General features: G+C 35.2%; 2 protein-coding genes across 2 annotated transcripts; one reads left to right on the top strand and one right to left on the bottom strand.

Moving 5' to 3' along the window:
• Nucleotides 1–971: 971 nt before the first annotated feature.
• LOC145823534 (serine/threonine-protein phosphatase 7 long form homolog) lies at nt 972–2,765 on the bottom strand. The gene is made up of 4 exons (XM_082923030.1): nt 2,596–2,765; nt 2,213–2,497; nt 1,436–2,041; nt 972–1,332 (listed from the first exon to the last, which is right to left on the bottom strand). The coding sequence occupies exons 2-4, from the start codon at nt 2,345–2,347 to the stop codon at nt 1,129–1,131; spliced, it is 945 nt and encodes a 314-aa protein (XP_082779156.1). The 5' UTR covers nt 2,348–2,497; nt 2,596–2,765; the 3' UTR covers nt 972–1,128.
• A 14,862-nt stretch (nt 2,766–17,627) lies between these two features.
• Nucleotides 17,628–18,433, top strand: LOC114306669 (large ribosomal subunit protein uL24z). Its single transcript, XM_028251949.2, has one exon. The coding sequence runs from the start codon at nt 17,767–17,769 to the stop codon at nt 18,205–18,207; it is 441 nt and encodes a 146-aa protein (XP_028107750.1). The 5' UTR covers nt 17,628–17,766; the 3' UTR covers nt 18,208–18,433.
• The last annotated feature ends 1,918 nt before the right edge of the window (nt 18,434–20,351 follow it).

Here is a 20,351-nt window from a genome sequence, read left to right as displayed (position 1 = left end):
CAGATAAAGGACATGGCCTCACAATTTGTGTAGTCGATGACTTGTGAATTTAACCGAACACATAAACAATAAATTGTCATACTTCTTGCAGTGCATTAAAATAAGGGGATTGGAGATCAAGAACAATAATGAAATTAGTAATAACCTCAATGGCAGTAGCAGATGCTTCAAAATTGAGGCCAAGTAGTTTTCCAAGTAAGTTCAAACTCTAAAACAAATTACAACGAACAATAAATAATAAATAATGAAAAATCCTAAAATATATTTATAGGAATAGCAACATTGTATAACACATATATTATGTACATGACTTACTTGATCAAACTTATCCTCCTTTGTATCGAGAGATGAATCTGATTCATCTAAATGAAGCTTTGTCTTGGTTGGTACTTTCTGAGTGGCTTTCCTTTTCTTACCAGCAATGGCTGTAAAAGGTGAATGTATGTCCACCCGCGCATCCGAATGTTGAGTGCAAGGTCCGCCATATGGACCAATGGATGAACTAGATTCATCAATAAGTTGGAGTTTTGGGATTTTCTTTCTTCGATTGTTGTTCAATCTTACCTTGATTTTGTTCTTCGCTTGTTTGGTTTGCTCATGAAGATGGGCATCCAATTGCAAGTTGGATGGTGTGAGCGGGATTCTATTTTCCTCCATGTTCTCTAATGCTACCACAACATTAGGTTTTGGCGGGAGTGTATTGTTCTCATGTTCAACTGTAGGTACAACCGTAGATTCAACCACAACATTAGGTTTTGGCACGAGTATAGGGCTGACATGTTCCACTATAGGTACAACTGTAGATTCTACCACAACTCCAGGTGCAACTATGCCAGGTTCACATTTACAATGGCTGTGCCCCGCTTCCTGTTGTTTTGACATTTGCAGTGGCTCACATTTTTCCATGACCTTTGGAATGGAAGAATTAGTTATTCCACTTTTAACAATAACAACTAGTTCTTCCAAAACACTTTTCATGTCACAAACAGTCGTCTCAATTTTTGAAATCCGAATATCATTCATATTTTTCATTTCCTCACTTTGTACAAATGGTTGCATTGGCTCGTCAACAACAAAATTAACATCAACCTATTTATAGACACATCGTAAACAATTTAGTTTTCCATTTCAACATGAAAAATAACAAACAAAAACCAAACATAAAAGAAGGGCTACGCTAAGGATGACCTCCTCATTCTGGTAACCTCCTGATTTTTGGAATAGTTTCAGTGTCGCCTTTATTTCTGCATCACCCCAATAAGCCAAGGAGGGGATCGAACGAGCACGACCAGCATCACAACCACTAGGAGCAACACGATCAAAGTAAAACAACTGCATCAAAAAAATGTATTAATTTAACATGTACTATGTAATGAAAAAGGCATTGAAGTCAAGTATTTCTAACAAAACAATTTGTAATTGGTTAGGAGCATACCATTATAAGAAATAAGCATCCATTTGGTTGTGAGTGACTTTTCGAATTGTACTTGCATAAACCACGAACAAAGAATTGAAGAGTGAACTTTGACCAATTATAATCCTTCATGCCATCCACATTCTGAATGAGGTGAATGAATGATTGTTTAACAACATCCTTTGTGGTTGGGCATAAGAAGGCACCTAACATGTATAGGGCAAATATCCTCATAAATTCCTCTCCAGCTCCCTCTGTTTTGGTCAAATACTCTCTCAAAGCATTCAGTTTGATAGGTCCTTGGACAACTCCAAGTTCTTTAAATAGCTTGGGAAATGCTTGTGAGGAATTTTTTAGTTCTATTGTTTTGCCTTCGGCAGGAATGCCCAATAACTTGTGAACGTCTAGTTCAGTAAGGAGGAGTCGGCGCCCATGAACATTCAACGAACAAGTTTTCGGATCAAATTTCTGAACCAACCATTCGCAGAGGTCATGATCAAGCTTGGTACATCTGAGATTCAAGAGCCCTCCTAACCCACTACTAGTAACTGCTTCACGTTGTTCCATGCTCAATCTTCTTATTATTTTAACAATTGATCTCAAGGCAATTCGTGTTTGGAAATGCCACTGACAAAGAATATAGTGGGTATTAGAATAATTTAAGAAAGACACTTTAAATAACTTCATAATAGTGTGTGAATCAATTTCTGTGAGAAATATGAAAATACAAACATGTTATTACAATGTGTGAAATATGTCATAATAAAACAATAAATTGTTGTTCTCTTTGTATTTCACCTTTCTTGGTTTTGTGGGAAGGGGACCTTCGCACTTGGCTTGCTTATCAACAGTCCACATGTCCATCTCTTTGTACTCCTTGTCTTGCTTCTGCCGGGTTCTCCATTCATGTCCTATGTCCTTCTTCATATACATTGCCTCAAAAGTAAATATAAGTGATGCAAGTAGAACATAAAAGACAAAGATAATATAAAATATGTAAACAGTATGTGGTAGGTAGGCAATGTGCAAACCGTGTCGGTAACTGTTATTTGTGCTTCTTGCATGCTTTTGTTTTCATCTTTGCTACAGGTTCAACCAAATGTATAATAAGGGCTAATATTTAAACCGAACATAAAACATGTATTTAAAATCATACATTGAATAGTGTGAAGAAATAATACTTGTAGAAGAAGAAAGCTGGTGTAAATCGTTTGTGTATGCAAGGTTTGTTGCTTCCTTCGCTCATTGTGTATTGTTATATATTATCTACATAAGCAAAGGTGAAATAATCATATGAGACAAAATCAAGTTAGTAAATGCAAGAAAAGTATACACACCAAAAGACAAATAATAATAAACACAACCCCTTCCTTTTTTGAGAGATATATACTATGAATACAAGAAAAGCAATGTACTGATTAGTTGTATTTAGTTGACGCAATAATACAAGCACACACTAGTTGTAGCTGATGACTTGATGGGGACTGTTACTACCGTCTCATGTTTTCTCTAATTTCATGTATTGAAGAACATCTAGTCCTTAAAATGTAGCAGACTGATGACTTAATAACAGTAAATCCAAGCACAAGCACACTGAGAGTTAAAATGTTGCACGTCATGTTCTGTGGCACCAAATGCCAAAATTCTATATTCTATTTTCTATTTCATCTCAAAAAGGGAAAGAGAAGGATGAGGAGGAAAGAGAGAGAAAAGAATAGGATTTTAAATTCCATTCTCCAAGTACAACATTTTGGAATGCATCTTCAAAGTGATCTTTCCCATCCCTCTCCATTTTTTAAGGGAAAATTAGTGAAAATCCCATGGCATTAACTTGTTCCCATGACTTCTTTGTTAATCTGTAAAGTCCCATTTTACAAATCGTTTGGAAGCTTAAATAGGTCCCATTTTATAAATTTCTGGAAGTTAGAATCACTTTATTTGTTTGTTAGGTATAACAAATTCATCATGGTACAATTGGACACCCAGAAAAAATAACAAAAAAAAAAAATTTGTTAAAGATTGGACTATTTACATCATCACATGGCGACCAACGAGGGACGCAGTGGATACCCTTTTTGCCTTGCTGACTTCGGTGAGTTGATTATGGTGAGAGTGGCATTTTGGATCAATGCTCATTTTAAGGGGTGTTCTTATTCAGTCCAGGATCTGCAACTTGCAGCAAATCAGGTCAAATAATGTTTAAAGTACAGGTGGTGTTGCTGCTGGTTCAAGTTGCTGTGGCTAGATGCTGCTGTTGCTTCTCTGTTTTGGGCCATTTTGCTGCTGCTAGTTGATACCAATTATATGTAGCTTAGGGGATTGTTGTGGGTACCTTAGGGGACTGCTACGGCTGAGTTGTTTTGAGTCTCGGATGGGTATATTTAGCTTATTTAGGTCCTCTGTTGCGCTCATTTTTTAACTCCAAATCATTCTCTTCCAAGGATTGTACAAATTAATGACTATCATAAATAAAATTTTAAAAATAACTATTCCAGTGACAATGAGGTCTCAATTTCTGGTTTTGTTGTGCTATAAACTAGTCTCTCCCTTTGTACTTTTTTTTTGGTTTTTGTGGTTTCACTATTTCTTGAGTTGAGAGTTTGTAGTTATACTATGATAGATTTGACAATATGGGGTAACACTATAATCAATGAATATCCTAGCAGAAATTAGGCTTAGTTTGATTCCTCTGTTTTCCCCTGTTTTTTTACTGCACAATCTGAAATTCCTTTCACTTTTCAATGACAAAGAAATTTAAAACTCTAACCTACCTATTATGGAGAAAAGTAAGAAAGGGATAGTAGAAGATTTTGAAGTTCAGAATTTTCTTATTCGAATGGGTATTGTATATGCAATATGAACAAAAACATGAGTATTTCATCATATATAACTCATCAAAAACAACTAAGTCTCCAAAAAACACAGCAAACCCTGGACTTAAACAATATCAACAATAAAAAAAAAGAACATACCGTAGGTCTCCACAGCATGAAGGTGTTGGCTAATAGTTGTGGTGGCAGCAGCAACAACTCTATTGTGGGATCAAACAGTGGCTGATACAGACAATATCAGACTGGCGGGTTGAGGGAAATTGAGACCACCAACGTGAGAGAGAAGAATGATATGCCAAAACCCCAAAACATATGTTTCTGTGGGAGCTTTTGGGTGGCCAAATTAAGCATGTTTTGATTTTGTAGGAAGTTTCAATTTGTTTTTTTTGGAAACACGCACAGACTGTGTGGACTTTTAAGAAGTCTTCTATTATTTTTTTGGAAACAAAATATAACTATTTTAATGGAGGTGGAGTGCCTACAGTCCACAATCTGGACTGGACCGTATTGTTTGGACTTTTTGAGGCCCAATTCATCCCGTTTTGATAATCAGAAATAAATAATTTAGGTGTATTTTAATTTTTTAAAAAAAATTAGGTCCCTAAAATGATCATAATCTTTTCAAATTATCGCAAATGTCATTACAAAAAGTGATGATTTAATTTTAAATACACCAAGTTTATACATTTTTTTAGTGACCACCACGGATTGCTCTATGTTTTTGTGTTAATGAAATACACAAAATTAATGGTTTGGATTCAAATTTAGAAACCGTGATGGGCCTCACGGGCCCAAACAGTACCCTCAGATCCAAATTATGGGGGGTTGAGGTAATCAACCTTTTTAAATTTGGTGAGGTCAAATAATTATGCAAATTTATTAATATTTTTTTATTTTCTATTTTCCACGGACTATTTTTTTTACAATTTCTTTTTTTATTGAAATTTCACTTTTACAAAATATCATTTTTCTCTCAAACTATAACTCAAATAAAATATTACTCCACCATCAATTACAGTCTATAATAAAATAAAGGGAAAATTGGTCTACGGTCCCTCGCCCACTTTTCGTAATGGAAGAGATCCACGATATTATTTTTTGATGTCTAAGGTCCCTCCCATCTATCACAGAGAAATTCAGCCCCCTTCATTTTCTCTACTCTCACTCATCACCACGATCAAATACGCACACACACAGAGTTCACTGTTCGTGATTGGAAACGCAATCATCATCACTCTGTTTCTGAAATACAGATCGATCATGGAGAGCTGAGATGATCATCGGAACCCGGCCTGCCTTTCCTTCTTCAATGGCGCACTCTAGCAACCACCCCTGCGACGAAGACGGCATTTGCATGATCTGCAAGAAGAAGTCGGCGGAGGACGAGACCATCACCGAGAGAGTGAGGGAGCTTGTGTGTTGCTGTGTGTGTATCTCTTTTTTTTTTTTTTTTTTTACACCAACAACCAGCAGCACAATCTTGAACCCCGAAAGATGTGAAGAAGAGAGAAGATGCGCACTCTAATGCTGCTTCGTTTTCTTCTTGCTTGGCTCACTCTCGTTTCATCTAGCTCTAGCTCTGGTAATTAAATTCTCAGCTTTCTGCATTGTTTGGTTGTTAGAGTCAAAGGTATATATTATGGAAGGCAACATCTCTGGGTTCAACTCTCTGGGTTGATCCAGAGAATTTCTCTGGTTTCAAGCATGGATCTTTTGGCATGTTTAACATTAAAGAAATTTTCCTTAGGTTCCACACATCCAGTAACATTAACGAAATCTTTTGGCAGAATTGAAGAATTTGTAATTCATAATCATATAACCAGGATGCTGCTAGAAAATTCAGTCCAACCCAGACAAATTCTGGGAATTTCCCAGAGAAATTCTTTGCCCAGAGAAATTTTCCGGAGAAATCCTTCAGAGAATTTCTCTGTCAATTTCCCAGAGAAATTCTGGGTTCAAACCAGAGAGAATTGAAATTTCTCTGAGTACCAAAGAAATCCAGAGAAAATCCAGTCTGAGGAAACTAGAGAATGAATCTGAATCCAGTGTGAGCTATGAAACTTATGTATAGTTGGTATAGATCTTTGATAATTGCAAGCTCATCACTGCCTGGTAAGCCCATACAACTTTGTTGTCTTCAATTTTTAGTCTTAGTCCATACAACCTCCTCTTCTTCTTCTTGCTCAATTCTCTATCTCTTATACAAATCCACAGAAGTATATAGAAAGCAGCTAGCACACCAATAGAGATACCTTTGACCCCAATCTATGTGCTTGCAGTGCTATACTGGGTATATAACTTACAAATTGATCCAACCAAAATTAGCTAACATGGAGATTACCAAATATACTAAAATGCTTAGAAAGTCAACCCCGATCTTCCTCTTGGTAGAAAATATACATTCTATAATGACGTCTTTAATTTTACATTGTTTACAAAATAACAGAGAATACCTTACCGAAGCAGTTATTGGCAATAGAGAGATTTTCTCTGCTTAAAGATAATAGATCAATCATCGGGGGATAACCCTCAAGCAGACAAGAATCAACTTAAGAGTATAGTTGGCTTATTAAATAGAACTACAAATAGTAGGTTAGTCTCTCTACTTCACTATAAAAGTGGATTTGACCTTAATGTTTGAGGGAGATGCTGATTTTAGTGACTCACATTGGCAGCAAATTGTGTAGAGAAAATTTGTGTAGTTTTGTGTGGTTTTATCAAAGAAGATTATGCTAGAGAAAATTTGTGTGGCTTTGTGTGACTCTATTCAGAGAAAATTGTGTTAGAGAAAATTTGTGTGACTTTGTGTGGCTCTATCCAAAGAAAATTGTGTAGAGAAAATTTGTGTGGTCTTATGTGGCTCTATCTAGAGAAAATTGTATAGAGAAAATTTGTGGTTTTGATCAAACCAGACAAAATTGATCAAAAGACAAAAAAAAAAAAAAAAAAAAAAAAAAAACAGATATGAAGCTATGTAGAGAAATTTGTGTGGCTCTATCCAGTAACTTCACCAAAAGTCACCAACCAAAAGTCTTTATGTATAAAAGTCCAAAGACCAAACAATTGCAGATATAGACTTTTGGCAGAATTAACAATAACGAAATCTTTTGGCAGAATTGAAGAATTTGTAATTCATAATCATATAACCAGGATGCTGCTAGTAGAGGATCAAACCCACGGCAGATAAATTTGAATTTTCTCTGAAGTCCATGAAAGGCTAAGGAAATTTCTCTGGCAGTGTCCATGAAAGGCTAAGGAGGTCAGAGAAATTCAAAATTTCTCTGGACCAATTTTCTCTGACTTGAATTTTCTCTAACTTGAATTTTCTCTGGACCAATTTTCTCTGGATTGTTGTTGAGGGACCTTAGACATCATGCAAATATTTGATGTTCTTTATACTATAAAATCATAATATCAGGGACCTTAAAAAAAATACCCGTAAAATAAAAGTTGCTCATGTGGCACCCAAAATATCAATTAGTTCTCTGAATAAAATGAAGTTTGGAGGTCTAATTGATATTTTATAGATAGTTTGGACAGTAAAATGAAATTTCAAATGTTATTTCCATGTCAGTAACTTTCATTGGATTACAAACATAACCTAACAGCGGGGGTAAAATTAATCCAAAATTAAATAAACTAAGTGTACAATTAATTTTACTAAAATAATACAGGTTAACTTAATTTTCAGCGATAGTATGAGAGGCGAAATGATATTTTTTTTTTTACCTTTATTGAAATTATTAAATCTTCATATTAAATTATGTTAGCATATTTTGTAATAATAAATATTAATTATTATGATATTAATTACATCAACAATTTCTTCACAGATTAAGTCATGGTTTACATTTTGTAAAATGGTAAATTACACCGTCACCTTGCTTACCTATGAATACTTTCTCACTTTGGACTTCAAGCTATTATATTCTTTTCACTTTGGTCCAAATTGTAAGAGATGTTATACTTTTGTGACGGAAAATGCGGCATGGGTAAAGTTGACCTACATTTGTTTTTGAAATGACCAAACTATTATATTCTTTTCAGTTTGGTCCAAATTGTAACACATGTTATACTTTGGTGACGGAAAATGCGGGATGGGTCAAGTTGACCTTCATTTGTACGAAGACCTCCGCTGTAGACCACCTGAACATGCAATCCTCCATCGTACAACACTTCCATTTACCGTTTGCCATGACCTATCTATTTTGAAGTGGGAGAACAAAGTTTTCCAAGTTCTAAGAATGCTTAAGAACATTACCGTGGTCATATCAATAATTAAGATTACTCTATCATAGTCCAAGAGTAATGACTACTTAGAATTCATTGATACCATGAGAATAAGAACCAATGACTTTCTTCTATTGAAATTGAAAATTTGATGATTGGTTAATAAAGTTTATGAATGTTTCGAGTTTGAATTGTTCTTGTGACAATTGACCCGGGATCCTTGACGGGAATGCGAATATTGTATGTGTGTTTTGTCAAAGTGAGGTTAAAACAGTGGAACATATTCTTCTTTCTTGCCCTTTTGTTTGGAGGCCTTGGTCTATCATTGTAAAATGGTGGGGTCTTCAGTGGGTTATTCCTGGTTCCGTCAATGGAGTGCTACAGTGGTGGTCTGGGTGTAGAATGAAAACGTTGGAAAAGAAAATTTGGACAGTTATTCCTCTACCCATTCTCTGGTCCATCTGGACACACAGAAATGAGAGTGTGTTCCAGGGCATCCAACCGAATTCGGACGAGTTGTGTGATATTGTGAAGGTGAGAGTAGCAATGTGGATAAAGTCTTCTGAAATGGCTGTGGTGTTCTGTGTTACTGATCTTGTGTATAATATGCAACAAATGCAGTACTGCATCAGGAATGGAGGCTGAATCTGCTACTATCTGTGCTCTGCTGTTAGACTGCAATGTTGTGCTACTGCTGGTCTGGTTTAGCTACTGCTGGTCTGGTTGTGCTACTGCAATGGTGATCTGTGTCAAGTACTGGCTGCAAGTGGGCTGTGTAAGATAGAATCTGGCTGCAACCACTGGGCTGGGCTGGTGGTTTGCTAAGGTGAGCTTGCTGGTAGGCTACAAGTCAAGTCCTGTGTGTCATCTGATCCAATCTGCTGTGGTTCTGCCTGTGGGGTGTTTTGTGTGTTTGAATCTGTTGGTCTGATGGTGGATGGCTGGTGATCTGCTGGGTAGATGATCTGTTACAATGCGAAGGTAGAATCTGGCTGCAAGTTCTGGGCTGGGATGCTGGTATGATAAGGTGAGCTTGCTGTTAGGCTGCAAGTCCAGTCCTGTGTGTGATCTGATCCAATCTGCTGGGGTTCTGCTGGTATGGTTGTGTTAAGATTGTGGGTGCAATTGGTGCTTTGATGTCTGTTATGCTGCTTCCAGTTATGCTTAGGCTAATCTGCTAGTCTGATGGTGGATGGCTGGTGGTCTGCTGGGCAGAATCTGGCTGCAAGTTCTGGGATTGGGATGCTACTATGGTAAGGTGAGCTTGCTGTTAGGCTGTTAGTCAAGTCCTGTGGGTGATTGAATCTGTTGGTCTGATGGTGAAGGGCTGGTGGACTGCTGGGTAAAATCTGGCTGCAAGTTTCTGGGTTGGGCTGCCAGTTTTGCTAAGGTGAGCTTGCTGCTAGGCTGCCAGTATGGGTAGAATCTGTTAGTACTGCTTCTGGCTGAGACCCAGATGAAGCTGGTATGGCCGTGTATTGATGATCTGCTCTGTCTTGCTGATCAAGGCCACAACTGATCTGTTCTGTCTGGCTGAGAAGCTCTGAAAAGGGCTTTTTGGAAAAGTAAGAGAGAGAAAAGATCTTGCAGTGGACAATTGTGACCCAGGTACAAATTCCTCAGCATTTTTTGTGTATAATTTGTTCAGCAGTATTAATTGACAAAGAAATATGTTTTTTTGAAATAATGAAGTTGATTAACTAGTTTTGTTCCCAAATATTAAGGAAAGCTTTAATATGCAAATTAAACAGGACCCATATTTTTCATATAAAGTACAACTTATTCATCATCCAGTCTGAAAGTGGAGTATCCAAAATCTTGGTTCATAGCTACCCACCCCAAGTGTCCCTAGCTAAACTAACTGCTTTGGTAACAAATTAATCTAAATTTTCACTTCAATAAATAGTGAATCCTTGCAATAGCTTTCCAAGGAGGAGGTGGAAGCCAAAGATAATTGCTCCTCAAAACTATATCTTTCATGCAAGTCTAGTGAAATAACAAAACCAAAACACATGAAAAGTAAATTCTTGTTTTTATCTAGTTTAACTGCTTGTTTATTTGCAAAGGAAAAAGTTGCTGTTTTGGGGGAAACTTTCCACTTGTGACCTGCTGATGCCTGTTGAAGTGCATTACTTCCAAATCCAGAAGTCTATTAGTTGATTTATTCAGCCTTTTATAATTTTTTTATGCATTAGAAGATATTTTGTTGCCATTATATGGAGATCTAGACGGCGTAGATGAGCAAATAGTTGTGTTCTCTAATTTATCAAAAAAAAAAAAAAGTTGTGTTCTCTAGCTGTCTTTCCCACTTTGTTTTTTACATCGTGTTCAACTCTAGGTACTATAATTAAGTTAATATCTTATGCATCTCTACAAGCTGTCTTCTCTTTTTCTATTTCTTCTTCTTCCTCTTTAACTAGAATCTAACCTAGCTATCCTATAGTAGTGTGAAAACTTTTATTATTCAAGTTTTAATGGTATTGCATTTTTGAGCTTTTGGTGTTGCTGTCCCAAATCACCAAGAAATACAGATTTGGATCATTGTTATTCTTTAACCTGACTATGTATCCCATTGCTTTTTAGTTTTTATGGTGTTGTGAAGTCAAGTTACAGCCTAAGCAGTCTAAGCATTCACCTTCGGCCCTATAATTTTGCCCATAGGTGTATTAAAGCAAGAGGACCATTACTGGATGGTAAAATTTCTAAATGACTGCTGATCCTAAAACTGTAACCCCTGGTGAAAAGTTTTACGTATGCTTAATCATGTGGTCATGATGAAGAGTATGCAACTTATCAGGGTGAAACATATAAAGAATATGCCAAACTGATTTGCTGATGGGTTCAGCACAGTTTTTCTATAGATGTCATTGGCTAGGAAAAGAACTCAATTGTTACTAAAGAAAATATCAAACAAGAAACTATACCTCAATTCTAGGCCCTCTTGATGGTAGAAGTTGCAGTTGATTCTAAGTCAGATGCTTCAGAACCAGTCATATGCTTGAAACTGTCATTTACACTGCCAGCAGATGATACAAAAATCTATGATGCTTGAAACTGTCATGTTGGGCATTGGGGTGATTGCTGTTGCAATGATTTGGGACTGATTTGGGACACTTGATCAAAGCAGAGTGAAAACAGAAAACAAAAAAGGGAAAACAAAACAAAAACAGAGTGATTAAATATAGCAGTGAATGTTGAGCAGAGCAGTATATAGAACACATTAGGAGATCAATATTGCTATGGATGATCATTGTATGTAAATGTTTCCTTCATTGACTGCCCAATTTTTGTTATGAAATAGTTGTAGAACACATTTGTGATTTTATTGCCTTGCTCTTGATCCCTCTATTCTTGTATTAGTTTCCTAGAAAAATTTATTGAAGGTTATTATGGCTCTCTAAAGAACATGAAGTTCTGCTTTGTGAATAATTATGATGAAAAACTCTAATTTAAGACCTCCAATACACCTTTACTGACATGGACAGAGCCACTTGAATGTCACCCTCTCGCGACGACAATGAATAATTTATCGATGATGTGATGTTTTGTTGACAATTACATTAATTTCCTTGGCAATTTTGTGACTGGAACCCAAGTATCTTATCAATTTTTATCATTCTTTCTAGTATCTTCTAACTTGATATTGATATTTGGATGAGTAGGTCATAGTTCGAGAAGCCCAACACTCATGCATGGTATTGATTGGAACCCAAGTGGTGGCATTTTACATATTGTGCCTAATGAGTTGAACCAACTGGTTGACGGGTATACACCCTTGGCTTCTCGTTTGGGAGTTGTAGCATTGCCAATTATTCATTTACTTCTAAGTTTTAGTGATTTGAAACTGTCATTTTCTTATTTTACTTCTAAGTTTTAGTGATTTGAATCTATGAACTGCGCTTTTAGGAAATGCAAAATCAGCTTCTTTTATAATATCAATGTAACATGGTACATGGCCAAAATAAGAAAGAATAGGAACTGATCTGTGGAACTTGTAGTGAAGTAGGGAATTGTTCTGTGATACGTTTGTTTAATGCAAATGTTCGGTAAATGGGTTTAAAGTTCTTGGACTTGTCTCCAACATGAGCATCTGTGGTTTGATACTGAAGAGTGGTGTTAGCATTGCCAATTATTCATTTATTTACTTTTTCTTCATTGATGCAGGCTTATATCACGAGCTTGGGAGATAGCTGGCACACGATATGAGGCACATGGACACCCGAGCTAAAAGACATCTCAATACCCCTTTTAGGACAACAGCACTACAACACTAAGATCGAGACCAAATGCACTTGGTGTTTGTGTGGGTCAAAATCACCTAATGAGAGTCCTCCTGATGAGGCACTTCTTGATTGTCCTTTGGGAGTCAATTACTAAGTAACACTGGGATAGTCCTTTGTGGCTACAGCTAGGTTCTGTGAGGTACTTCACCCCCTTGCAGCTTTCATAAGCAAGGGGGAGATTTATCCATCTTATTCTTGAAATTTTGATCATTTGGGTTGCAAGGCATGTTTTCACCAAGGGGAGCACATTGGATCCTAATGATCTCTTAAGATTGTGTAGACGCCATCACATTGCTCCCCCATCACAAACAAGAACAGAGCTCTAAATCATTCTATGCCTCTCTTTCTCTTAGGCTACCTTGTCTCTCACTTAGCCTGCTCCAAAACTCCTGCATGCCATTTCACAAGTTTTACCACCTTCCATTTGAACTCACCCACACTGAACAAAGGGCATACCCCAATTTGTTAATGTAATAAAAGCAGATTTGTAAACTCCAAAGGATATGATACAAAAATCTTTGATAAGTGGATGGAACAAAGAATAAAATTAAGGCATGGGTTGACCTATACTATGTTATTGCCCTCAAATAAGAATTACTTATTCTTATCTCAAATTAGTGTTTGATATGCATGCTTCATGTTGTTGATCACTTTCTTCACGTTGTATGCATCATCTGATTCATATCCTGTATCTTAGTAGTTCCCATTCACCTATACATTGATTGATGGATTGACTGATTTAAATTTGAGATTACTAGAAGTATTTTGTAGTTCTTTCTTTAATATCTTTGTTATGATTAACATCTTAGAACTTCTTGAAATTTTGTGACATTTGAATATTTGTAAACTAGGGCCAATTCCTATTGCTTGGATAAATTTCTTCAAGAAGGTGAACTCTCTCTCTCTCTGTCTCTCTCTCTCTCTCTCTCATAAGGACCTTTTTTGAGCCATAGTTACTATCTTTTCATTCATTTGAGTTTTCTTTTTCTTTTTTTTTCTTCTTCTCTTCTTTCTAATCATTGAGCAACGAACTTAGGGTCATTGTTTCTTTTTATTCTCGTATATGTCAAGCTATATTTCATGTCAAGGATGGGATGACATATGGACGACTCATTGGTATTTTTTTTTACTTCAAATATATATTTTGCTCTACTGCCCAAGACTCAAAAAATCTTTACAACAGTCTATACTAAACTGCTAGAATTTAGCTGCTTTTTTAGTGTTGATATTATTGGATTGATCCATGATGTGGATCAAATAGTGATGTCCATGGCAGCTAAATAGGTCTTCTAGCACTTTCAATCGGACTTTCATTTACTCATACATAAAATGGGCATACTTTCTTCTAGCTTTCATTTTCCCTTAGTGGAGTTCCATTTTTGTAATGTTGTAGTAGCTGAATAGATCATGCAGAGCATAAATGCTAGCTGATGGTACTGGTTAAACAATTTGTTCCAAGTTGTTGTTTTATGATTTTTCAACTTTTGCCCCAGTACATACATATTTTAATCGAGAAAAAAAAATGCTGTCGTGCGCATGTACTCATTGTCATGTTTTTTTTTACTCCTTTTGATTGTTCTTATGCTAAATGATTTTTCTTCTGCATTTTACACTTTATTTGCTTATGACTTAATTTATGGGTAATCATTGGTTTTTGTAACAAACACTTGAAACATGTCAGGTAGAATTTGGATACATGTTGCATACAAATAAAAGATTGTTACATTAGCTTTATATTAGTAATGACAGATTTAGTAATGATTGTTCTGCATTTAACAATGTTCCTTATAACAAAAGACTTTAGAAAGACTGATAATTGATTCATCATGGAAGGTTGCTTCTTTGATATGTTATTTGTAACTTGTTCCCAAATTCATTGATGAAGTTGGGCATTTTTGGGTCCAATTCTAACATTTTTTTGTTTTTTTTGTTTTTTGTAGATGACTTTGTTGCGTGGACTTTCAGAGTAATATTTTGGTGTATGGAGAAGAAATTTCACTTTTGTATAGAACTAATGTAATACTTTTGTTATCCCCGGCGTTTGTGCAGTTCACTATTACTGATACAAAAAACTTTTGGCAGCCAACAGATAATTACAGGCATGGTACATGGATCACCTTTTGTCATCGTACATATATATGATTTTTTGTCGTGGTACATAGATGTACTTTTGTCTTGGTACATACATCACCTTTTGTCGTGGTACAGATTACGTTGTAATTTGTACCATGCCAAATAGTCATTTCACATGGTACTAAATATATTTTTTGTATATGGAAGGCTTTACTTTTTGTATGATTCTATATTTTGTATGACATTATTATTTTAACTTGGACAATAGTTGGTTTGTGTGTACTTTGACAGTTAAAGTTATTTATTTTTTGTATACAAAAATTGACTTTTGGCGACTAAAAATTTAGTCGCCAAAAGTGAAAATTCTTGTAGTGTGTGTCAAAGTCATTTATACCTGACGTCATCATTTGGACATAATGACAACATGACACTAGTAGTGGCAACAATGCTATTATAATGGGCTAAGTCGATGATGATGGTTGTGTTTCAGTGGATCAAAGGGCATGATTAATTGAAGTTGGTAACAATAACATTGCTGTTTAATTCACTAATAATGACAACGAAAGAAAGAGTGAGAGTGAGAGAGAGAGAATTAAAAACGAGAAACGTAGTTGGAGTGTCATGCGTTTTTGTTAGTGATAATGTTTGAGGTAATGAAAACACAACAACAAAATTACATATAAATGGCAACCGATAAACCGATCAATTACTATTCGAATATTGACTAAATTGATATTAATGATTAGGCTTTTACTAATTCATTGGGAACTATGAATAAGTTGGGAATTAATTGGTTTAGTGCGGTTTATGAAAACTAATTGATTATTGAATCAATTAGGTTTATTATATTAAGGATCCCTACAATCAATTGTCCAATCAATTGTCATATTTCAATCTCCCTTATATTCTAATGGATTGTACAATCAATTGTGAAAGTTCAAAACTCTAGCCACTAATCGATTGTATAATCAATTGTGGTCTTTCAATCCAATCGATTTTGCAATCAATTATGATTTTCCATTCACTCCAATATGCTATACCAATTGATTACACAATCAATTGTGTTTGAAAATTTAAAAGTTATGATGTTTTGTTGATGTTGTTACGATTTTTGGGACAAAATTATAATCAACATGCCATGTTATGATTCATTGATAAAAGTTATGATAGTTTGTTAATGTCGTTATGATTGTGTAAAAAAAAGTTATACTCAATGTGTTATGTTATGAATCGTCACTAAAAGTTATGATTTGTACCACAAAAAGTTATGATTTGCCATGGTGAATCATAATAAAAAATGTTACGATTCAAATGTTATGATAATTAATTACAAATAACTATATTTGTTATGAGTTGTTATCATATTGTTATGATTTATAGTGTCTTTGTTATGACACTTTGGTGAATATTATGACATTGTTATGATTCATTATAATATTGTTATGATATTACAATGAATGTTATGATTCTTTCTGTAACCTGTTACATGACCGGTTTAGCAGGTCATTGTTTATGATGTGGCACGATATGGGCCATACAATAAGTGCATATCATATACCTTTTTATAAGGTGCACATTGTAGACTTTTCCTTTCTTTTTTTATGTTTTCCGTTGATTATTCTTGTTGGTGCTTCCTTCTTTGTTCTTTTTCTTTTCTTAATAATGAGTACAAAATAAAAGATATTTGTTTTTTGCTTTTAGGGTTTATTATTTATCCTAAATTTAAATTCTGAGTGCGGTTTCAAATTCATTTTGATGCAAGTGAAAATTTATTTTGTTGCTTTGTAGTTATGATTTGTGATTGCTTTTACCTCCACTATTATTATTTAGCTTCACATTTGAATGCATTGTAAATTAAGGTATAAAAAATATAACTATAATTTATATTATTAGTCTAAATTACTATGCATAATTAAAAATCATTCTTGTCATCCAAATAAAAAAGGATAAATTACACTTTGCTCTATTTATGTTTGGCCATTTTTTTAATTTTGGCCTTTTGGAAGTATTCTTATTCAAAATTAGATACAAAATATCATGTTAACTGTCACATGATAGAAAAAATATATTATTATATTAGAATTTGAATTTGTGTCATAGGAATGAGTTATATATAATAAAGTATTATTATATTACGTGGTTGTTAAAGTGTTAATTTCTATCTAATTTTGAATATAAGTTAGTTTCAGGAGTAAATTGAAAAAAAAAAAACATAAAACATGAATAAAAATGTTAGAGATCTCAAAAGATTTATCAAAATTTATACCAAATACCTCATACACAATTTACTGCAAAAGCTAACGTATAAAAGGCCAAAGTAAGGGAAAAAATTAAAGAGTTAAAGTGAGAAAATAACTAAACATAAAGAGTAAGGAAAAAAATTAAAGAGTTAAAGTAAGAAAATAACTAAACATAAAGAGAGTAAAGTATAATTTGTCCAATAAAAAAATACAATTGCCAACCTGTCACTATTAATTAGTAATACTACAAACTTACCCTTATCAACTCAGAAATTATTCAGAATTTTCATCTTGTGATTCAAATTTATTTTAGACATAAATTTCACACTACACAAATTAATCTCCACCACACAATTACCCACCCTAAATTTTCCGAGTAGATTATTGACTGACTATTAAATCCTGTAATTGGGCCCACTTTTGATTTGTGTGTTGTCAAGTCCAACTAATGTGGCCCAAAAATAGCATGTGGGCCGAAACCAATGTGAACTCCTATCATGTTGGGCCAAGACCAACACACAGAAACCCTAGGCAACATAGTTTGTTGAGACGATGCCGTTTGTTGGGAATCCACACTGAAACCAAAAAAAAAAAAAAAAAACCACTATAAATACTCCCCAAAAAACCCTAGCTTCGTCCCCTTCCTTCGCTTGCCGTCATCTGAGTTGCAGAGACAGAGAGAGAAGAGAGAGAAGATGAAGTACAATCCTAGGGTTTCGAGCTCCCGCCGCAAGAACAGGAAGGCGCACTTCACAGCCCCGTCGAGCGTCCGCCGCGTCCTGATGAGCTCACCTCTGGCGGCCGATCTCCGATCCAAGTACAACGTCCGATCGATGCCGGTTCGCAAGGACGACGAAGTTCAGGTGGTCAGAGGAACCTACAAGGGCCGCGAAGGCAAGGTCGTGCAGGTCTACCGTAAGAAATGGGTGATTCACATCGAACGCATCACTCGCGAGAAGGTCAATGGATCCACCGTCAACGTTGGAGTCAACCCCTCCAAGGTGGTTATCACCAAGCTCCGCCTCGACAAGGATCGCAAGTCGCTGCTCGATCGCAAGGCCAAGGGCCGCGCCGCCGCCGATAAGGACAAGGGCACCAAGTTCACCGCCGAGGATATCATGCAGAGCGTCGATTGATTTGGATATCTATTTGGTATTTGCTTTTATTGGGTTCGAGTTTCATTATAGATGTCTAGATGATTTTGTTGGAAGTTCGCTATGTTTTGAGTATTTGGATTTCTGAGACTTTGGTTTTTTTTTTTTTGCTCGGCGTTAATGTCGATAGTTATGGAATTGATTTCATACTTAAATCTTGATGCTTTATATTTAAATTCGATATCTATGTCATGTGATTTTGATATTATTATTGTTTTTGCTAAATTTCAGTGAATCTTTATATAGGATTGATAGATGGAAATGCCCTTGTGTTCATGAGCTCAGATTTATGATTATAATCTGTAGTTATGAGAGCAAGACATATGATTTCTGAACATTACTCTGATGGTAGTAGTGATTCCATGACCATGTATGGTTTCTGATATGAAGACTCTGTTATACTTATACATAGAGAAACTATTTCAAGATCCCTTTATGACAGTTTGAATATCAGAAATGGTTGTAGTAGTTCTTATTGAGGTGTTTTGGAAATGGTTGAAGTAGATAAATAAGAGGTTACTATGACTATAGCCCTTGGTAAACTTACCAAGAGGAAAATGATTTATTTGATATTATGGATGACTTGGTTATGGAGTGACCGGTTCATCTTCCTAGGTTAGTATGGTTTAGTGCTCTTTTGTTGTGCCTATTTCGCTCTGTTGGTTTACATGTACGACCTTTATAGGGGGCTGACCGGTTCCTATTTTGAAGTATTCAATTGCTTAACGGCATTGTAGTTGTGAGAAGAGTCTTAAGATTCCTAAGTAATAACTCCATTTATTGCAAGCTAAATTTTTTTACTAGGATGAGTTAGCGTTTTTAAGTTTTGAGATTATTGTTTCATGGTTATTGGCTCTAGTCTTAAAGGGCCTTATTATTAGCTCAAGTTAGGTTTTGATTCATATTTCAACTCCTCGTGTTGCAATTGTTGGGTTTTGATTTTGATGTTCTTGAGTTTTCTGCAGAATTTGTATTGTTTTATATCAAATTTTTGGTATTAACTTCTTTTGTTATTTTCATCCTTTTGTTTGTAGTTTGTGAGTGTTTCAGTCCTGATTTTTTTTTGTCATCATCTCCAAACGAGCCCATTTTTGGCACCCCAAAGTCTGAATTCTCCACCACGCCCCTAGTGGGGGTTGAATCCCTGCCCTGCCATGGGAGAGACCGGGTGATGGCAGCTGCCCAAACAGGTGGTGTGGTTGTCTTGAATTTGAGTGAGATTGTGTGGTAGATGAAATTTCTCTTTTAGGTTATATCCTGCTGCATAAATTGCATGTGCGAGTGATTGCCTTATGGTTGTTCCGTAATTGTTATCACTAAGCAGAGCTGATTTGTGTCTTGTCTAGGTTTTCTTTGAGGCTTACCATTGCTGTTAGACTGTTTTCCCCTTCTGATAATGCTATATGGATTCAGATTCTGATGATACATGTACCATCTTCTATCATGTTTTAATTTGACATGTAGCTCAGGAGCTGATTTGTGTATTGTTATTATTTTCTAGGAACAAGTATATGAATCATTTTTGTCAAAACTGTGTTCTCTCAAAATAAATTGGATGTTGCAGTTCTCTATTCTCTACCTTGGCACCCAATGAATCTCCATCATGGGAAGAGGAAGTGTCAGTTTCTTATATTTTGATGGAGATGTGCTGTAGCAGTTCATATGTTATTGTTAGCATGATCAGCGTACGGTTTTATTTTAATCATATGATCCGATTGTGTTATATATATATATATATTGTGTTTTCAAATTATATTTTTTGACTCAATCTATTAAAAAAATAATAATAATAAAATAAAATGTTATATTTTTGGGTACTTCACTTCATTAATTTAATTTAAAATTATATTAAATAAATAACATAATCATGGGGAAGGAGGAATGAAAACATATAATAACTAGAATTTGTTGAATGCCTCAGTTATCTAGCATAAATCTTATTTTTCTTTGATTTGTAATAAGTTTCTGATCATAAAGTTCACTACATAATTACATCATTTTCTCTCTCTCCTTCGTTTGAGTAAATTACATTTTCCCCCTTTTATGTGTGGTCATTTTTCTATTTTGGTCTTTAAAATTTATTTATTTTTATTTTGACCTTTTAAGTTTTTTCAATTTATTTTTGT

Source organism: Camellia sinensis, chromosome 4 (assembly GCF_055761805.1).
Source record: "Camellia sinensis isolate YWXY chromosome 4, ASM5576180v1, whole genome shotgun sequence".
NCBI lineage: Eukaryota > Viridiplantae > Streptophyta > Magnoliopsida > Ericales > Theaceae > Camellia > Camellia sinensis.
Note: the sequence above shows the minus strand (reverse complement) of the source record. Positions and strands in the feature narration are given on the sequence as shown.